At 35.9% G+C, this 22,169-nt stretch overlaps 1 protein-coding gene across 2 annotated transcripts; it reads right to left on the bottom strand.

Moving 5' to 3' along the window:
* Positions 1-3,284: 3,284 nt before the first annotated feature.
* LOC142607170 (zinc finger CCCH domain-containing protein 25-like) lies at positions 3,285-17,245 on the bottom strand. Of its 2 annotated transcripts, none has more exons than XM_075778595.1 (5): positions 16,087-17,245; positions 9,863-10,037; positions 9,617-9,726; positions 9,282-9,469; positions 3,285-4,375 (listed from the first exon to the last, which is right to left on the bottom strand). In XM_075778595.1, exons 2-5 carry the CDS (start codon positions 10,033-10,035, stop codon positions 3,659-3,661), a joined length of 1,188 nt encoding a protein of 395 aa, XP_075634710.1. In that variant the 5' UTR covers positions 10,036-10,037; positions 16,087-17,245; the 3' UTR covers positions 3,285-3,658. The 2 variants fall into 2 exon arrangements, with proteins under 2 accessions (XP_075634710.1, XP_075634709.1); XM_075778594.1 differs by having other exon boundaries at positions 9,863-10,040; positions 16,087-17,244.
* Between the last annotated feature and the right edge of the window lie 4,924 nt (positions 17,246-22,169).

Genomic DNA, 22,169 nt, shown 5'->3' with positions numbered 1-22,169 from the left:
TTCAGTTTTGGATAGCACACACCAAAATAAAATAAAATAAAATAATTGGTCAACTAAAAACTATCTTTAGTCAATGAAATACCCTAATAAAGGTTTCACTAAAGAGCTTAAGATTTTAGAGTTTGTCTTTCCTTGTTGCAAGAGATGCCTTACATAATAATAATAATAATAAAAAAAAGGATATACTCATTTGGTTTGAGTCTTTTTTTAAAGGACAAAAATTTTGTCCAAACTAGTTTGTAAGAAAACCATTTAATTTGTATTAGATGTGAATTTTGAAAGTCTAATAATTGGATCATATATTTTATGTCCTTAACACGTATGTGAAATTTTGTTCAAATTGGATGTTATTTTTTATTCGATTAATAAACTTATTTTTTATATATAATTTTAAATCATAAAAAGTTGAAATTTAAACATTTGACTGAAAACATAGCTATTGATCTTTGATTTTCTTTAAATTTTGCAAGCATGGATGATATAATAAGAGTATGCAATCTAATGGTTAGATTTTCAAAATTCACATATGATAAAAAGATAATAGCGAAGTTTGAAGAGTTTCTTTCCAAATTAGAAACTTTTTTCTTTTTTTAAACATTTGAGCTATTTACGTTTGTTAAAAAAATTGAGTGCATATGTTCTCTAAAATTATTTTTTAACAATTAATTCTTTTAGTTGCAAAGCATTAACTAAAGGCGCAATGCATTGGTGTGTGCCCCTTTTATTGAAAAGAAATACAAAAGGCAAAACTAAAGCATCTACAAGACTAAAACTTCTATACGTCTACTGAATTGTCTACACTACTAAGTACTAACCATCTAACAGACTAACACTAACTAAGTTAAATACTAAGTACCAACTAGCTAGAAATCTAAGACTAAGTTACTAACAAGTAACGATTATTAACACTAAGTGCCTAACTAGCACAAAACGCAACAGAAGTTAAAGCAACAGGAATTTTTGCATGTAAGAAGGCTGATAATTTGACATGGTCCATGACTATAAAGAATTTTAGTCATACTCAAAACTATCGAATTGCAAGAATATGAAAAGCTTTATATTTATTGGTTTTTTTTTACCGTTTCACATGTATAATAGTAAGTTAATAACAAATAGTCTAATAATAGTAGGTGCTTAGTTAAAAAAAATAACAAAAAAAAAGGTATTATACTATTAGGTGCAATGATTGATTTGATTCATTCTCTCTAAAAAATAGGTATTTATGTTTTTTCAAATTTTTTTTTTAATGTGAAAAATACAAGTCAACCTAACCCGACTTGACTCACCTACAATCTGATTGAGTCGGCTCATTTTTAGCCCCTTTAAAATGGCACATTTTTTACCTAACCCGTTTTGGCCCACAACTAGGTTGACCCAACCCAACTCGACCATTTGCCATGTCCACACCTGGGCATGGGTAAATTATGGTTTTGTTTTACATCAGAGAATGGAAGGGAACCTTTGGTTCAAGCAATATTACTGGAAATCAAGACAAGATACAAAATCAAGTTGGTTCCAAATCCAATTTTACCATATTAGAACTCTAGTCAACCATCTTTAATATTGAGATGCTTTAAGAAAACAAACAATATTCTCCAAGCAATCACTCCCAAGATACCAAATATGGTCTTTGTAAACCACCATTACCATTGGAGACCTCTAAGAAAGCTGTCACAGGATCTCTCCTAATAATCACCCTCATATCTTTTGTAATTGATTGTGTATTTTTATGATTATTATATGTAGAAAATTACTTTTGTATTATAAAATGACGTGTAATCACATTATATGTTTAGGGAAATATACAACAACTTTGCTCTATTATTTGTTTTCTTTTATGGTATCAGAGCCATACATCTTGCGACAATGAAGAATTCTTTTACTATTCCAAGTATCTCTCATCTAGTTTCTATCAAACTTGATCGTACAAATTACATTCTATGGCTTGCGCAATTTCTTCCGTTTCTAAGAAGCACTGATTTGATTGGTTTTGTTGATGGAACAAAACCTTGTCATGAAAAGTTCCTTCTTATTGCAGAGAAAATAATTACAAATTCCATCGATCTAGATTTCATAAAGTATATCAACTCCACCTCGCACTGGCTATGCTCTCTACTGTTTCTTGACTCGCTATGTCTTGTGATGCGTGAATGCCTCTTGAAAAATGCTCGGTCTTGATCTCAAGTTTTGCAACTCAAGCACCAATTTCAAACCACAAAGAGATGAAATTTTTTAATTTCTGGCTATGTGGATAAGATTAATTCTATTGCTCACATTCTCACTATGGCATGCATACCCATTGATGAAGAAGATATCATACTTCTCCTCTTGAATGGAATTGGACCAACTATTGAATCCATTGTGAATTTAATTAAAACTAGCAGAGGGGCTCTCATCCTTGACAACGTGGTTTGTGTTCTCTGCAGTGTCGAAGCTCACTTGCATAAAGTTCAGAGTCTCAACATATCTTATTGTCACCGCTCTATACAAGAATAATTCAAAACCCAACCAGAAAGTTGGAGGAGGTAAATCTTGCTCAATCCTTAGATCAGAAAAGTTTTTACCTTTTTTTATATATTTTCATCCCAACCCTTACCGTCAATAACTGCGATAGGGTGTTAAAAGCATTGCTATGGGTTTTATTCTATTCCAACAAGAACAGGCTGAAAATACCTTACCAATAAGCAAATTGAAATGAGAAACACCCCCCCCCCCTCCCCAATCCATTCTAGATCATTTCAACCAACTCCAATTAAATTCCGGTTCTCCACTAAAAATTAAAAATAAAAATTAAAAAAAAAAACTATGTTATTTTGATTTCATTCTTGTTATTTCACTAATAATAAGTAATTACAAGTGTAAAATATGTATTGCGTTATATTTGTATTAGCGCGATAATCCCAAAATTATATACTCATACCAAAATTGACCAATACCAAATTACATTCTAAAAAACAAACCTGAATGGGCACTGAAACAAAATTGACATCATTAGTAAATGTCATAAAAAAAAATTAACTTTTTACCGGGATCCAAATCCATGGTTATTTAACTTGTAGATGTCGCCCCACCGCCAGTCCTGTGACACGCCGAAACCAGTTCAGCAATTAGCCATGGCGCCCCCCCCCCCCCCTTCATCTCTGCTAGAAGTGGAACCAGAACCAAAATAATGGCCTGATACTAAAACAGTACACACGACCATGCAAGGGCAACAGTTTATCTTTAAAACCCAAAAAAAAAACCTAGTTTTGTCTCTGAGAAATTTTTATCAACCACGACGTAGATATTGTTGCAAATTAACACTAGTTCAACTCCAATGAAGAAAATCAGGATACACAATCGTCATTGAAAATGACATTGAAATCCTCATCATTATGGGGTTACAATAACTTCACATAAAATGATACATTCCAAGTTGATTGGACATCAGTTCCACTATCTCTCAAGCTACACCACCATCCTTGGCCAATGCGGGGAAGGGAGGGAACGATTCAAACAAAATCAAGTATAGAACTCAGGCAAACTAAAAGAAAAACAATCAGAGCCTTGAGATACCATATGGAAGTGGTCCCATCCCATAACAAAAGAGTGATCCTAACAGTTAGTCATTGCAAACATTTAATCCCTACTATGAGTTGACCTTATTTCCCCTCCTCCCTTATCTCACCATTCTTCCTGATAGACTTGACTCTTGCCTCCTTGATGTGTTTTCTTTCCTTCCATCTTCTCTTGACTTTGGCTCAAACTCATCCTTATTGTACCTTCTTGACCTCTTCTCTCCAATCATTAACTTCTCTCGACTTCCATGAAATTCATTGTCTTCATGCCTTCTCAGTCTCTTTGCTTCTCTCTTAAGATCTCTTGACTTGGACTCATATTCGTTATCATTGTACCTTCTAAATTTTTTCTCTTCCCTTCTATCATGATCTTCTCTTGATTTTGGCTCTAGCTCATCGTTATCACGCCTTCTGAATCGATTTTCTTCCCTTCCACCTCTAGACTTCAGCTCATATTCATCATCACCTTGTCTTCTAGATCTATTTTCATCTCTCAACTTCGGCGGAAATTCATTGTCATCATGCCTTCTTGAACTCTTCTCTTCCCTCCTATCATGACCTTCTCTTGACTGTAGCCTGAACTCATCATCACCATTCCTTTTTAATCTCTTCTCCTCCCTCATATCCCCTGGCCTACTATTGCTCTCAAAGGCCCAATCACTACCCTTTGCTCTGGAGTGCAAATCTTTATCTTCCCGACTAAAACCACCTTGAGTCATAAGTTCGCGAACAGGATTTGACGGCTTGTTTTCAAGTCTTTTCTCGCCTCTAGTTGGACCCTCAAACTTGTCATGTCCCCAACCTGTATTTGCAGCTCTCTATGAATAGAAAGAAGAAAGTATATATAAGCACCTTAAAATATGACAAAGATGTAAAAGTAAGCATAGAACAAATTTTTCTCCTCTCCAAAATGTAATAAAACACGGATACTTTTAAAAGAGAGAATAAATAGGAAGCAGATAGTCTTTTTTTAGTCATGAGAAATAAAAACCAACTCCCTGATGCGGAATTGAAAACCAAATCATAAACTTAGATTACTAAAATTTATTGAATGTCACTCATTTAAGGCATATGAATATTATGTAACTTTGCTTGTCAAGCATATCTTAGACTTTGTAGTTTTGGCGAGAAGTTGGTTGGGTTAGCTGTGGTATTGTTTAATGGGTCTGATCATTGGTCTTGGTCAATATAGGTAAGTTTCTAAATGGTCAGGTCTCAGTTTGCATGGCAGTTTAATGCCAAAAAATAAAAATAAAAATAAAAACTTGCTTGTTTTCCATGCATGGATAATCTAGATAGATTATATGATTTTCAGGACAGCAATAACAAAGAATGAATTAACTTTCAGCACCTTGATACAATTTGTATGGTGTGCTGACATACATTATCTGTGTGAAGCAATCTCTTTTAAGGTATGAATGTATAAGGTCCCTAGGCTAGATATTTTTTTCATTTTTGTCAAAGCATATGTTTTGCCTCTGAAAAACTACCAGAATTTTAAGGGCCTGTTTGGTTAGTTAAAAAAAGCACCATTTTCTTATTTTCATTTTCAGTTTTTAATGGGTCCCACCACTAAAAAACTGGTTTGATTTTAGCGTTTGTATTCAGTTTTCATTTTCAGTACCCTAAAAGTTGGATTTAAATACAAAAAATGAATACGACTTTTTACCATTTTCATTTTCCTATGAGTACGAATATAGTGTCATATTCATAGATATTGTGAAAACACAAAGTTAATTTTTTTTTTTTAGCGATGTGATGTACATGAATGAGAAAAGTTACTATTTTTTTTTTTTAAATAGAAAACAATGACCAAACCCGGGTATGATATATTCTGTAGAATCTATACCCAAATTATGTATTCAAAACAACGTACCAAACACTATCAAATATGAAATAAGTGTTTTTTTTCTATAATCAAATTCAGAATTTGCATATAAAATAAAGAAAATGAAAAGTGAATACAGCACTTTTTAAAACCAAACAAGCCCTAAGTGCCCTTCAATATTTCACGAGTCAAATTGGTCCCTTTGTTTTCCAAAAAAGCTTCATTTCGATCTCTTTTCCATACTCCATCTGCTGGAGTGACCAAATTGGCCTAGCAATTTTTTCAATGTGGTGGCACAATTTCAAAACTAAAAAGACCTGATCAGCAACCAACAATATGGTTCACTAAGCCCCATCCCCCAAAATAGAGAGAGCGCACTCTGGTTGCTAATTAGGCTTTTTTTTAGTTTTAAAACAGTGCCACATCAATGGATGGGGAGGGGGGGTGAGAGGTGCTACATCAGCCAATTCCATAGACAGTGTAGAGAAAAAAGACCAAAATGAAACTTCTCAAAACCAATCACCAATTTGAAATGCAAAATCTTCTAGGGACAATCTAGATATTTAGAGCCTGTTTGGTTTAGGCCTATTTTGAGTGGTATCACTGGAAACTCATAACTCAGTGATGAAAAAACATGGGACCCACACAATTTTTTTTTGTTTGGCTTGATTTCCTAATCTTGTTTTCATTACTCAGACTCAAAAATTTTGAGTGATGAAAACTGAAAACACCAAATTGGTGTTTTCAGTTTCTGAGTTATGTAACTCAATGGCAGTTGTGTAAATTTTTGACCTCTATGGGGCCCATTTTGTTACCTCTCTTTACTTTATCCTCTCTCTTTCTTCTCTCACTGTTTTCTTTTTCTCTCTCCACCCGTTCTTTGTCACTTCTCCTTCTTCATTTTTTTTTCTTTTACCCAGAGCTCTCTCTTCTCACTGACCCTTCGTTGCTCCTCCACAAGCCGCCACTACCACACCAGTCATCACCGTCACGAGCAACCACCAGATCAGTTCAAGCTCAGCCCAGATCGGAAAACTGAAGATCGGTTCAAGCAAAAGTGAAAACATAACGCCGACCCATCTCCAAACTCCGACCCATAACCCGATCTCCACTGAAACACCGATTCAAGCCACGCCGTGACCCATAGCCCAATCTCCACCGTAACCCAGCCCCAAAAACCCAATCTCAAACCCAATCTCCACAGTAACCCAGCCCCAAAAACCTGATCAACCCACCATCACCAATCCGAACCCACCACTAAAACAACCCACCACTTTAAACCCAATTACCACCGGTTCAAAGCAACCAAAAACAGCTGAGAAAGAAACAGAGGAGAGAAAAAAACAGAGAAGAGTGGAAGAAAAAAATCAAATATAGAGTGAAGAGGGGAGAGAGAGAAAGAGAAATAGAAAAAAAAATTGATAGGAAAGAGGGAGAGTCAGAGAAATGAAAGGTGAGAGGATGGGAGAAGTAAGGGAGGAAGATATTTTTTTGTTAAAGACGCAAGTAGTAACAATAGTAACATTGGGTTATGTCAGTGTGTGGGTCCTACGGTTTTGAAGTTGAAAACTGGTATGAGTTAAGGTGCCAAACAGTGGGTTTGGAAAATTGAGATATTTTAAGTGATGAGTGATGAGAATTAAAAACTGCACGATGAAAATTGAGTGATGGTAAATTTTAAACCAAACGGGCCCTTAGACTATTAGGCCCTGTTTAGTTCTAAAAAGTAATGTATTCACTTTTCATATTCTCTTTTCCATACTCAAATTTTAAAATTGAATATAGAAAAAATGACTCATTTTTACATGTGGGGATGTTTGGTAAGTTTTTTTAATACATAATTTAGGTATAAAATTCATCATACACGGTTTGGCATTGTTTTCTTTTATTTTAAGTTACTTTTTTCACTTACACACACACATCAATTAGGTGGGGCTCTTTGCGTTTTCACAATATTTACAAAATTGCCATTGTATTCATTTTCTGTGAAAATGAAATAACTGAAAAGGTGTTTTCATTTTTTGTATTCAAATCCAACTTTTAGGATACTGAAAGTGAAAACTGTGTACAAGTTTTTTTATGGTGGACCATGTTGAAATTGAAAATAAAAAACACTACTTTTTCAGCTAACCAAACAGACCCTTACTCTCTTACTTTAATCTAGCTTCCTTCGAGCATTCTTCTGGCCCTTGGTCTCAACCCAATGTCTCTCAACTATCATAAATTACATAATAAAGCATCCTAGCCTCATTCTCCAAATCAGTTGTAGATCTTATTGTTCTCGTCCTTTGGTGCTCAATTAACGATCCTGCACCAATTTTAACCTTTTACTGCCTCTTACATCAATATGGTTTTAGAGCTGTCCTAATTTATAGACTCCTCTCTTTCACAACACCCTCAAAAAAATTTGGTACCTAGTGCACAAAACTCCCACTTTTGCAAGGTCCAAGAGAAGTTATTGGTAGGTAGACTTACCCTTTTTTTTTTTTTTTGAGAGGCTGATTCCCAAACTCAAACCCGCAACCTATCACTTTTGTTAGAAGGCACTTGCCATCACACCAAGGCCCAACCTCATTTCACAACACCCACTGATGCAAGAGGTAGTGAGAAGGATTTATTTTATTTTATGTATCAAGGGCAATATAGTAATTTCTTAATATTCTGGAATGGGCTGTGCTTATGGTCCATTGGGTCTTACTTTAGTTTTATTTTAAGTTTGGTTATTTAGTTGGGCTTAGTAGTAAAAGCCTAAGGAGTCCAAGTCCAAGTCTTGTTAGGGTTTTAAGAAATCCTAGTTCAACTAGGATTAAGTATTAGACTTCTATTTAAATAATTGTAGTGTTTTTTGTTGAGATGATTAATGTTTTCGAAATTTATGCCAAGGAACCCTAGGTGTGATTCTTAGGAAGTCTAGGTGTAATTCCTAGATATTTATCTGTTCGATTGTTCTCCTCTCCCCAAATCCTACTACTAATCATTGTCCCCTTTGGAAGCCCTATTATCCCTCTTATTTTCGAGCCTATTTCCTCCCAAAACCTTACCCTAAACCCTCAAAACAGAGGTATTACCAGCTCTACCCCAACACTTCTAAATCAGAATTTTATTTGTTCCCCCTTGTCCTACGTCACTCACAACACCCCCCCCCCCCCAACCCAAAGAGAGAAAGAGAAGAAATTAGGAATGCAAGCACGGTGAAGAAGGATTAAATTCTCTCTCCAACACCATCCACGAAGTTCAATAGCCCATTTAGTCGTACCATTTTTTTTTTGATAGGTAAAAAAAAAAAATGGTACGACTAAATGGCCCATTTAGTCGTACCATGTTAACAATTACCTAACCAATGATCCTAATACGCTATAATTGATACACACAACTTTCTCCAACTGAAAATGATCTATTAGAACTAAACATAAGTGGTTCACCACAACATATATAGTTCAGATCAATGGTTTGGCACCCTACAAGTACAATCTAACTCAATCTATCCAACACGACCAGCTACATTGAAAGTTGGCATGACATGAGGGTTTAAATCATCATTATTGTCCAATATACAACAGAATTAGCAGGCCTAAATTTCCCAGCTTACAGTCTATAACCTGAGTGTTAGCAGTTCATATAATCAATCAGAGCAGATTAAGATTCTATTCATTAACTTTGTAATACAATAACAATAAAAAGCAAAAAATACTTCACTCAAAACTAGGAACTATTTTCAGACTATTCCAGTTTTTGCACTACCTAAAATGTTGGTCTAACGTATGATCGAGTGAAAACTTTCAAAACCATAACAAAATTTCCAAGCCAAATGTTGAGCAACAGTGTAATAATCAAGTGCAGTTTGTCCAAATAACTAAATAATCCAAAATATGGAACTAATTCAATATTCTTCTTACTTGCTCATCGTGAGAAAATTTGCATCCAGCTCCACGAGTACATTCACCTCTTTGAAAAGCACGACAGACGCCTCGTTCCTCCCTCTTCTTCTGCTCTGCCTCTTCGTCTTCTTCCTCTTTCTTTTTATAGCTACTAACATGATCAACCCTAATAATCCGACCTAAAACCTGTGCTCCATTCAAATTATCTAAAATAGCAGCAACAACAACAATAATTAGTGATCACTTTTATAATGTGCAGTAACTTTTCTATCTCTTGTAACAGTCATTGTTTAAAAAAAAAAAAAAAAGTATCATTCGCACCAAACTGAAAAGACAGATTGAGAGAAACCAACCTACAGCAAGATTTGTACTTCTCTGGTCCTCATATGCAACAAATGCGAAACCTTTGGATTTTCCAGTACCTTTGTCTCTAACAAGGTTAACATCAACGATCTCTCCATATCTAAAAATCATTTATTTAAAGAATGAAATGAGAAATAATGAAGAAAGTAATATGATAATCCAAATTCAAGAGTATGGAACCAAATCTTCTTGAGGCACTAAGGAATTTAGCAAACAATAACAATTATTGAACTTACTGAGCAAAAATAGCAAGGAGATCGCCTTCGGTGAGATCAAAGGGAATGCCTCCAGCATATACGTAAGCAGAGTCTTTGTACTTGGCGTGCCATGAAGCTTCTTCGGAGATCCCTAATGCTGCTTCTCTGGAATTGATATTCTGGATGCGTTTTACAAGGGTTAACGGATTCATCACTTCTGTGTATCAAAGATATGCCCAAATTATTAGACTCGCTTCTACTTAAGGAATGTCAAACACCAAACTGGTGTCAACTATCCTCCACAATCTGAAGAAAGAAAAATCTGCTGATTGGAAACAATCATGTATATTTAAATAAAGTTTGAATATATAGTCAAACAAGAGGAATTCTTTAAGAGGGACTAATAAAATGAAGAAAAGAGAACCAAAAAAAAAAAAAATTCTTTTTTTTGTCACTATAGACGTACCTAATGTAACTACCATCTATAGTCAATTTAATCTAATCTTTTACATTTTTGGGAATCAACCAAAAAAAGGAAAAAGTCATTTCTCTATAAAGCACATTACACAAGAACAATCAAACACCCAATTTGAGATACAGAAGTTATACATTAGCCCGAATGGACGCAAAACATTTACAAAAGAAACCATTCCCAACTTACAAACTCTATATCACTAGGTTGAATCTGAGAACTTAGATTTGGAATCTTAGAAATGGATTTTAAATCAATGGAGATTTTGGAATGCCATGATTTGTAATCCATAGATTTCAAAATACCGTTATTTGGATCAACCATAAAAAAATTGGAAATTTAATTACCAATTAATTTTAGTACTCTATCATTTGGGTGCTTTAACTACCAATTAGTTTGGATTTAAAACTCCCCCACTTTAACTTGAGTGAATCTCTTTATTTCATGGGAGAACAATGATGGACAGAGATCTGTTTTGTGGGAGGAGCTGTCAAGGGTGCATGCTAGGTGGCCCATGGCATGGTGTTTGGTAGGTGATTTCAACATCATTCGATACCCAAGTGAGAAGCTTGGCTGTGAAGTCTTTTAGCCTAGCTATGGTTGCATTCTTAGATTCCATGGAGAGTAATTATTTAGTTGATTTACCGTTAGGGGGCTTCTTTTACCTAGTTCAGAGATTCTGGTATATCCTCTATGTCAAAAATTGACAGGGCTTTGGTATCTCTAGAGTGGGAGGCACATTTTGGAAATGTATCCTGAATGGTGCTTCCTCATGTTATTTCAGATCATTATAAGCTTTTGCTAGAAGTTGATGGTGTTCACCGAGGTCTATGTGCTTTTAAATTTGAAAATATGTGGTTGAAGGCCGAGGGCTTTGCTTATAGAGTTCAGACTTGGTGGAATGGGTACTGTTTTGTGAGCTCTCCAAGCTTTATTTTGGCCCAAAAACTAAAGGCTTTGAAAGCTGTTTTAAAAAAGTGGAATAGGGAGGAGTTTGGCAATTTGGCTTTTAGAAAGAAGAACTTGTTGACTAAATTAATGGGTTTAGATGCTAGAGAGGAGCTGTTGGGGAGTCTATGGACTGAGGATCAGAATCGTCATATTCAGATTAAAGGAGACATAGAACATTTGGCTTCTCTGGAGGAGATTTTCTAGAGACAAAAGTCTCGTGCCTTGTATGTGAAGGAAGGAGACAATAATACTCGCTTCTTTCATAGGTTAGCAAACTCCCATAGAAGTGCTAATCGAATTAAGAGGATTGAGGTGGATGGTGTTCTATATGAGGAGGAGTCTGATGTGTGATCTCAAATAGTTCATTTCTATCAGGAGTTGTATGAGAAAACTGAGGTGGGGCACCCTACAATGGACGGGTTAGAATTTAAATGTATTAAGGAGGAAGAGAGGTTGTCCTTAGAGAGGGCGTTCACGAAGGAGGAAGTCATCCAAGTACCGAGGGAAATAGAGGGTGATAAAGCCCCTAGTCCTGATGGGTTCACCATAGCTTTTTTTCACAAATGTTGGAGGGTTGTGGAAAAAAATGTCATGGATTTTTTTTTTATTATTAGTAATAAGTTTATTGATATCAAAAAAGGAACACCCTAGTACACAGGGAGTGTACAAGGGGTCAAACAATTCAAGAACAAAAATTACAAGAATCTAGGAAATCAAGAAAAGAAAAAAAAAATTATTGGTTCCACAAAGCAGCCAACCAATCCATTAAAGTTCTAAGGAAAAATAGCTTTAAGTCTAATATGGATCTCTCCTTATCCTCAAAGCACCTACCATTTCTCTCCCTCCAAAGACACCACACCACAATAAGCAATGGAGAACAGTCAACCATATATACCCATTTCAATGATGACCATATTTGCCTTGCCAACACACTAGAAGCCCCACTACAAATTGCGGCATAACCCAGCTCACTCCAAACAAACCAAACACGATAGCCCACAAATCCATAGCAACCGAACAATAAAGAAAAATATGATCAACTAATTCACCATTACACTTGCACATGTAGCACCAATCCAATATTCAAACCTTCCTTTTTCGTTGTCAATCACTAAGCATTTCTCTAAAGCAACAGTCCAAACAAAGAAAGCTACTTAAGAAGGAATCTTCTATTTGCAAATACTTTTCCAAGGAAAGCAATAGTCATTAGAGCCCGCTAAAAGACTATAATAATCCTTAACCATGCAATAGTCATTAGAGCCCTTCTCTCTATCAATTTTCTAGCACATCTTACCCTCACCAAACCCCTTTACCGAAGAACCATATATGGTATCCATGAAACTGGCCAATGCCTCTATTTCCCGAGTATGCACACCCCTAAAGAAACTTACATCTCAAAACAGGACTTCATTATCAAACTTCATAAGCTCAACCACACTAGCCTCCTTATCTCGGCAAAATCTAAGCAATTCAAGATAGCTGACTGCAAAGATGTCTCACCACACCAACGGTCTTGCCAAAATTTCACCCTAGACCCACCCCCAATATCATATAGAATGTGGTGAGAAAAAGAAGGCTATCCCCAACTAATATTTTTCCACAAGCCAACACCAGGCCTAGTACACTAGCCACCCCATCCACAGCCATATTTCACCTCTATCACTTACCTCCAAAGGGCAGCCTTCTCCATCCCACACTTTCACCAGCACTCTGTGTTTGAACAGTCTATGAATGCTTCTTTTTTCACTTTAATTCCTAAGACATGTAATGCCGTTAATATTAAAGATTTTCACCCTATCAGTTTGGTGGGCAATATGTACAACCTGTTGTTCAAGGTGTTGGCTAACAAGATTGAGGGCGGTATTGGATAATCTCATTTCTAAATCTCAAATTTCCTTTGTTGGAGGAAGGCAAATTCTTGATTCAATGCTCATTGCAAATGAATTCCTGGATAGTAGGTTGAAGAGTCACTTACCAAGTGTGGTTTGCAAGCTTGACATTGAAAAAGCATACAACCATGTGAACTAGGGTGCTTTGTTTTATTTGTTGAGCCGGATGGGTTTTGGGGTGAAATGGAAGGGGCGGATTAAGGCTTGTGTCACTTTTGTCTATTTTTCAGTCCTGGTTAATGGAACCCTTGAAGGTTAGTTTGGAAGCTCTCGTGGTTTGAGACAAGGTGACCCATTGTCCCCCTCTTTTGTTTCTTTTAATTATGGAGGTCTTGAGCAGAATTTTGAGGACCCTCTTTTGTTTCTTTTGATTATGGAGGTCTTGAGAAAAATTTTGAGGAAAACAAAGGAGAGTAATCTAGTAAGGGGTTTTCATGTGGGAGCAGTGAATTTTGTTGGTGTGATTATTTCCCATTTGTTGTTTGCGGATGATGCTATCTTATTTTATGATACTTCTAAGGAACAACTGCTATCCATAAGATTGGCCTTGTCTTGTTTTCAAGCTTTTACAAGGTTGAAGGTTAATGTTGGGAAAAGTGAGATTGTCCCTGTTGGGGAGGTAAATAATCTGTGGACGTCATGGCAAATATTCTTTGGTGTAGAGTGGGTAGTTTGCCTATGAAATATTTAGGGATGCCCTTGGGTGCTTTATTTAAGATAGCTTCTATCTGGAACCATATTTTGGAGAAGATGGAGAAGAAATTACTAGGGTGGAAGCATCTATATTAATCTAAGGGTGGTAGCCTCACGTTACTGAAGAGTAGTCTCTCAAGCCTCCCAACATATTTTTTTATCACTGTTTACCATTCCTAAAGCTATGGCTGCAAACTGGAAAGTATCCAAAGGAATTTTCTTTAAGGATCTTCAAAGGGGTGTTTTAAATACCCTTTGGTGGCTTGGGAAAAGATATGTTTACCTATTGAACTAGACGGTTTGGGGGTTAAAAGTGTGGTGTCTTTTAATCAAGCTTTATTAGGAAAATGGCTGTGGAAGTTGGTCATGAAGTTACTCATCACAAAATACGGTGAGGGTAAAGGGGGGTGCAGTACCAAAGTATGCAGGAGAGCTCACGAATGTGGTCTTTGGCGAAGTATTCATGAAGGGTGGAAGAGCTTTTCTAAGCATTTGTCTTTCGCTGTAGGTGATGGTACTCGTATCCGTTTTGGGCATGATAGGTGGATTGGTGATAACACCCTTAAATTTCTCTATCCTGAGCTCTGAGTTTTCAGCTGACAAGGAAGCTTGTATTTCTAAAGTTTTGTGGCTTCTAGAGGGGACTACTGTTAGAGTTTGGGATTTGAGATTTTATTGAGAAATTCAAGACTGGGAGCTAGCAACATCTTTTTCTCTCCTTGAGTTTATCCAACCTCACATTCCTCGGGATGTAGGGAGTGATACTCTTTGTTGGCATCTTAAAGGAGATGGCAAGTTTGACACCCAGACTTTTTACAATGCAATTCGAGATACTCAAAATTCTTTGTTCCCTTCAAAGGGTGTTTGGAAAACGAAAGTTCCTAAGCAAGTGGCTTTCTTTTTGTGGACAACTGCTCATGGTCAAATTCTTACTTTGGATAATCTTATGCTTAGGGGTCACTCCTTGGCAAATCGGTGTTGTATGGGTTGATGTGATAGGGAATCGGTGGACCACCTGCTTCTTCACAATCCTATTACACACACCTTATGGATTCTCATGCTTCTGGCTTTCAGCATCCATTAGGTCATGCCAGGCTTGGAGGCAAGTTTGTTATTTTGCTTGCATCAATGGCTTGGGAATCATTCTTCAAATATTTGGAATTTGATTCCATTTTTTTTTTATGTGGATTGTTTGGTTGGAACAAAATTGACACTCCTTTTGAGGAGACTGAGAAGACATTGGAAAGTTAAATGTTCTATGCCAACGTAGTCTTTTTTATTGGTCTTGTTGTTGGGGTTTTACTGATTGTTCCTCTCTCTCTAAGTTTATGTTTTCTATTAGCTTCCTGATTTCTTTCTTTTCGTTGTTTGGTTTTTCCTTCTACTGATGTTCATCATCATGAACAACTTATATTTTTTCCTTACTTTTTTCATTAATAATATTTCTATGATTATCTATCTAAAAAAAAGTTAATATAAGAAGTGAAGAGTGTGCACACACACGCACACTCACAAAAACAAAAAGAGAAAGATAAAAACGACAACAAAAACAAAAATTGACCTTTTCATGTTGTGGTCATGTTGGCCACAAGCACCACTATATAGGCACTATATGAACAAGCTGGGAATCTAATCTATTAAATTTTAATAAAAATTAGCTGTACTGGCACAACTTTTGAATTCTGACACCTATATGAAAATTCGTTAGTTCCTCAGTATAAAAATTCTAGTTCATTCCCAAGGATTCTATCAGCATATTTGTTTATAACATAAATAATTATTCAGAATTTTTTATAACTCGATAGTTACAATGGGGGAGAGGGAATTTAAACATTGGATGTCTAGCTCCATGGGAAACACCAGGCGACCCCAACCAGTTGAACTACAAAATACTTGGCAAATAATTATGCAGAATTTGAAAAGGATGGTATTTAATAACTTTAACAAACCCTACATCATATTTTCAATCAAATCTCCATTCTAAAACAAAGAACAATACAAATCAGCATGTGACAGTCTCAGAGCACATACACACCATTAGCTGAAAATCCAAGAAACACCCAAATTCAAAGTATCAAAGAAACACACACACAATAATCATACTACTTATTGGACTGAAAAACAAAAAACAAAAACAAAAACAAACAAACAAACAGATATTAATATAAATGACCTAAACAAGTACCTCAATCTATTTTCTAGTATCTCTATACATTGAATGAAATTTGGGGTTCTTAGGGGTAAAGATGAGTGCTTACCTTTGGGTTACGGGTCGACGACGACAGAGCTCCTCCTCCTTCTTGCCGATAAGTCTCTCAAGCTCTCACTGGCTCTCCCTCGCCTCTCGCCTTGCCTTTGTTCTGAATCGGATCGCCGATTAGCCTTTTTTTTTTCTCTCTCGTTTTGCCTCTCATACGGCTCTGCTGATCAGTGGCTTGGGCTGGGCTTTTAGCCTCGTTTGGTTTTGCTGCTCAGTGGTTTGCGCTGGGCTTCTAGGCTTTTAGGCTTATTAAATTAAGATAAATTCCATTACCTCCCTGAGGTTTGGACAAATACCACTCAGGTCCAAAATATTTTAAAATTAACCAATTAGGTCCTTAAAATACAATTTAACCCTCTCCGTTACTATTTTTCTTTCCCTCGTTCAGACCTGTCTCTTCTCTCTCGTTCCACTCATTCTCTCTCAGATCGCTCTTCTTTGGCTTGCCCCATCTGTTTCTCTCTTTCGCCCCACATCTTAATACCCACACTGCTGCACAAAAGCCAGAAAAAAAAAAACCAACAAAATTTCCAGCCAAACAACAAAGAAAATCAACAAAACCCCAACTGTAAACCTCATAAGAGAAACCACAAACCATACCATATCATAAGACCTGCATCATTGTCTCTTGAAGAAGCACTACCCGAATCTGAAATCCAAAGGCCATAACACGACCCACGACGTCTCCGCAAAGAGAATGAAAGAGTCCGTTGATGGCGAGATCCATATCGAAGCACCACCGCTGCGTGGGTTTCGATCTGAGAGAGATGCGAGTCCTTGACGGTGCTGATGACATCAATCTTGCGGTGGGAATCGGTATGACCCTTGCATGGTGGTGCTGCTGACGCCGGTGACCAAGATCATGGGTTTTGCAGTGGCTGATGTTCAGTTAGAGGGAGAGTGTTCTGAGAGAGAACTCAGAGAAGATAAAAATGAAGAAGACCTCAAATTTATGAACCAAATCAGAGCCAACGCGAACCAAATATGAGTTCAAATTGTTCGAATTGAAGCCAACTTGAAACAGATTTGGGCAGATCTTGGTTCGAAAGCTTTAATATTTGGGTTCGGATCAATCGAATTGGAGCTACTTTCCGATATGGGTGGATTTTGGAGTGGGGGTGGTTGTGGCTCCTGACGTGGTCTGAGAGAGGAACGAGCGAGAAGAGTAAAGAAAAATGAGTAACGGAGGGGTTACGGAGTCAGGGGTGTTAGGTATTAAATGATCATTTAGGAACCTAACTGGTTAATTTTAAAATATCTTGGACCTGAGTGATATTTGTCCAGACCTCAGGGGAGGTTAATGGAATTTACCCTATAAATTATAATCATATAAATAAAATAATAAATATAATATTGTTTGTTTCTTGGTTGTAGATAAGTTTTCAAGCATTTTATTGTTATTTTTACTTAATTTTAAAACTCAAAATAAACATAAATTATGTACAAAAATATATAAATATACCTAAAATAAATATTGATTAATTGTTGTATCCTGACATATCGTATCTTAGATTTTTCAAAAAATGTTGTATTCTTGTACCCGTATCCATACCATATTGATACCTGTATTCATATCAGTACATCCCAACAACAAATCTAAGAAAGAGAGAGAGAGTACACAATCGCTTAATGGATCGAAGGCAGCATTATGAATCGGCGACGATTTATGCGTGGAGTGAACTTGGGCCAACAGAATTGTGCTTGGCATCACAGCTTCACCAGCTATGGTTTCATGGTTGTCTCGCAGTGGATTGCTCTTTTCTCTCTGAGAGAGAGAGAGAGAGAGAGAGAGAGCTGAAAAAGAAAAAGTAATATTATTATAACACTAAGATTGTGATATATATATATATACACACACACACACAGTTACTTTGAAGGAAAACAGAGCAGAGTTAGGAGAGTATTTAAATTTTTTTTTTTTTATAGGACTTAACTTTCTTTTTTAACTCATCATATATATATTTATATTTTTTAGAATCATAAATATTTTTTAGATTTTTTTTTTTTGTTCATCAAAAAAATATTTTTTAGAATCATAAATAAATGTTTGATTTGCATTTGCATTTGCAAAGTCATTAATTATTAGATTAGATATAGAATTATGGATACCTAATAGAGAAGAAGATAATGCTATTGAGTGGATCATATTTCAATAGTAAAATAATAATTTTTCATAAAAAATTAAGAACTAAGTTTTGTTGATTCTGAACCAGAGAAAAAAAAAAAAAATCATTGATTGCTACCAAGAGTATTATATCTTAACTGATTAGTATCTTTTGGTATATTTATAATATCTAAAGTTCAAATTGTCCCTCTCTATTGTAACTATCGAATTCTAAAAAATAAAAAGTTTGGTTGATTGCTAACACGTGAGTAACATGGTAGAACTAGAAATTGGTGAGTATGTCGGCATGGATCTCACCCTTTCTTAACAGAGATTTAAGAGTTTACTTTAAAAAATTATTATCTTTTCTTTTCTTTTCTTTCCTTTTTCTTTTTTTAGTTTTGTGAAACATGTATTAGATTCTTTGGCTGCTAATACGTTTACACAGCAATTGGCTTCTCTCAATAAATGCGATCAACAATCTTGTTGGGGAAATCCTTAATAGGCTCTTGCATAGTAAAAATTTCACTATATGGTTTTTGCAAATATTATTTTTCAAAGAGTTTGAACAATAATCTCTGCATCTAGTTCAATATGGATAGAGGTGAAGCCAAGTCATAGGGATAATGTGAGGCCATCTTTGAGTGCCTAAAGTTTCACACTAACACTTGTAGTTCTCTCCATCGACCTAGCAAACCCTCTAATTGAATGTCCTTCACTATTTCTAAGAAGCCCCTCCCCCCCTACGAGCCCAAGATTATCAAAGGTCAAGCTGTTTGTGTTAAGTTTATTTCATCCATTGGAAGGTTTGATCCATTTCACATATGTGGGAGTTCTAGTTAGCTTGGATCTAACTTTGAAAGTTAAAGCAAAGAGTTGGGCTCCTCTTTTAGTACACTACTCATGCATATTTGGGCTAACACCCCGTTGGAAAAGGAGATGGTTTCGATGAAACCAAAGTTGTCATAACCCTAACAAAAAGTGAACTTTCTATGAAATTTGAAGATGGTTAGAGATGAAATGGTGGTAAATAGTTAGTGTCAAGGAAGTCAATACCGTACTGGAAGCTGTACTGGTTGGCTAGTGGTACGATATATTTCGGATACCGGTTTATACCGGTGTACCGTTTCGGGTTTACCGCAAATTTTATATATTTTTACATAAATTGAAATTCCTTTAACTATATATATAGATAAAAATATAAAAATATTTACATTTAAATTTATTTATTTTTTTATACGTTGGTTGGTCAAAATTCATATAATTTGTAAGTTTATACTTATTCTTTTTTTTATTTTTTAAGAAGATATGATTGTACTTATTTAAAGTCTAACAAAAATGGTAGTAGAATTTATCTAAAAAAAAAAAGAGTAGTTGTAAAAAAATTTAAATAATCATTTGTACTTATCAAAAATTATTGTGAATTACAAACTTCTTTATTTGTTTACAGTTGGATGGCAGTACATCCCATAAAAAATAAAAAAAATAAAAAGTTGGATGGCAGTACAAAATTTGAGTCTAATGTGTAGCAGTGGTGTTAGTGTGATCTGTCAGTGTGTTGTCATTCAAGGGCACACTTAACAAAATTGAAAGGGGCTTTCGGCTACCAAATGAAAAAGTAAAACAATTAGAGATTAGAAAAAGCCAAAGGCAGAGAGTTGAGAGCATCTGGTAGACTGGTCCATGCTTTGAGCGAAGAAGAAATCGTTGAGCGAAGAAGAAGAAGATGATGAAGAAAAGGAAGAGATCTGAGGTGATGGATTATTGGCAAAATAAAATTTATTATCGAAATTAGCAGAAATAGCGGTGATGTGATTTTCCTTTTTACTGCTAATTTTTTCAAAGATTTTTTTTCCGACCAGTTTTCATTTTCCAGCCAAAAACCGGTATATACCCCGGTATGACCGAAACGGCCCCAGTACAACCGGTATATAAACCAGTACGAAAAAACTGCGTTTCTATACCGGTCTAAGCATCGAAAAGGTAAATACCGGTCGTACCAGCCGGTACAATACGGTATTAACTCCCCTAGTTAGTGCTTAAACATTTGGTAGGAGGAGGGCAAAAAAATCAGGAATGGACCTTGGTATACCAAGCTTCCTCTAGAAATTTTTTGCAAATTGGCAGTCATGCTAAACATATTTTGAGTAGAGACCACAAATAGGGCATCTATGATCAAGGCTTAAACCCCTTAAACCTAAAACATCACAAGCAAGAACACTCTTTATGAAAACAAAACTAACGAAACAAAAAATCACACTCTTAGCCCTACCCCATTTATCCAAAGGCATTTTTACTTTTGGATGTTGAATTATAATATCACCGAAATTATTTTGTTCCAATATTATTGTGGGGGTCAAAAACATTGGATGAAAAGCTTTCCATGAAACCAAAGTTGTCACAACCCAAACAAAAAGAGAACTTTCCATGACATTTGATGATGGTTGGAGATGAAAAGGTGGTAAACAATTAGTGCTTAAACATTTGGTAGGGGGAGGGCAAAAAAAATAAGGAATGCACCTTGGTATACCAAGCTTCCTCTAGAAATATTTTGCAAATTGGTAGTCATGCTAAACATATTTTGAGTAGAGACCACAAATAGGGCATCTGGGATCAAGGCTTAAGCCCCTTAAACCTAAAACATCACAAGTAAGAACACTCTTTATGAAGACAAAACCGACGAAACAAAAAACCAAACTCTTAGCCCTACCCCATTTATCCAAAGGCATTATTATGGTTGGATGCTGAATTATAATATTACCGAAATTATTTTGTTCCAATATTATTGTAGGGGTCAAAAACACTTGATGAAAAGCTTAGAACGAGTATCTTTGATCTTCACAACTAATTTATAATATATGGGTTAAGAATCCATAATAGGAAGGTTAAGAATTCAAATAAAGACGAGAATAAACTTAATCAACTTTGTTTATATAAGTAAATATCATCCCGTGATACAAGAATAAAATTCAAGAGTACAAACACAAGAAAATGCTCTCTCTCTCTCTCTCTCTCTCTCTCTCTCTCTCTTGTTTGGACATCCTCTCTATTTTTTCTAGATCCCCATTATGTTGCCCTCCTTCTTTTATAGCCACTTTCCTTCATCCTCCAACTGTCCAGCTCTTAGTTGGATTTTGGGGATACTTGTCCCATCAAACCTCTTCTCTGCCATTTTTTAATCATGAGGAAGGACTTTTGGAGGTATTTCAACTGTTCATGTCAATCATTCAGTATTTAATGTGGCTAACGTTAGGTGAAGGATCTCATTAATACGGAGGTAACTGTTTCATTGGGTTCTACATCTTTTTCGTCGTGTTCCTCGGGGGAAGTGTGGAAGACGAGTAGTTGTAGCCAAGGGAGAAAAACGGTTATCTGAGATACCTTTAAGACCTCAGAATAAAGATTCAAGGGATTACCTCTGATATGATCCTCGAGAAGTCACCTTGGGTCTCCACGACTGTAAGCCCAGGTGACCCCTTGCCACTAACATACTCCTTCATCTAGAACTATTGCATGGGCAGGGCCCGTCCGGGCTTACCTCTTGGGCTTTGGTTCTCGGGTTGAGCTAAAGTCCACCCCCTCCCCCACAATTATCTTAATGCTGAATGTGTATTATGTGTTTCGCACTATGACTATATGTATAATATATATTTTTCATTCTATCACTATCATGTTTCCTTCTCACCATTAGACTTTAATTATTTATTTTGATATTTGTCTTATCGCTGGAAATGAATCAAAGTTTTCTTATCGCATGTGTTTCACTTATTTGGATTTTGGGCATGATTTCCCTTATAGTGGAAGAGATGCACCAGTAGCTATTGGTCTTCTCTGTGCCAATGTTGAGCTTCGGACTCGACTACCAAAAAAACTTAGTTTAGCAAGACGAGCACTCTAGCAACAGACATGTGACTACTCATAAATAAGACCTTAAGATTATCAAATAGATTTAATTGAGAGAGGTCTCTAACCTATGA

Source organism: Castanea sativa, chromosome 8 (assembly GCF_040712315.1).
Source record: "Castanea sativa cultivar Marrone di Chiusa Pesio chromosome 8, ASM4071231v1".
Classification (NCBI taxonomy): domain Eukaryota; kingdom Viridiplantae; phylum Streptophyta; class Magnoliopsida; order Fagales; family Fagaceae; genus Castanea; species Castanea sativa.
Note: the sequence above shows the minus strand (reverse complement) of the source record. Positions and strands in the feature narration are given on the sequence as shown.

What these genes read in the sequence shown, in the direction of transcription:
- LOC142607170 (XM_075778595.1), bottom strand. Translation starts at nt 10,035, where the DNA reads ATGAATCCGTTAACCCTTGTAAAACGCATCCAGAATATCAATTCCAGA. An exon ending in CTCCTTGCTATTTTTGCTCA is followed by an intron (nt 9,727 to 9,862) that starts GTAAGTTCAATA and finishes AATGATTTTTAG; the next exon opens with ATATGGAGAGATCGTTGATG. An exon ending in AATTTTCTCACGATGAGCAA is followed by an intron (nt 4,376 to 9,281) that starts GTAAGAAGAATA and finishes TTCTATTCATAG; the next exon opens with AGAGCTGCAAATACAGGTTG.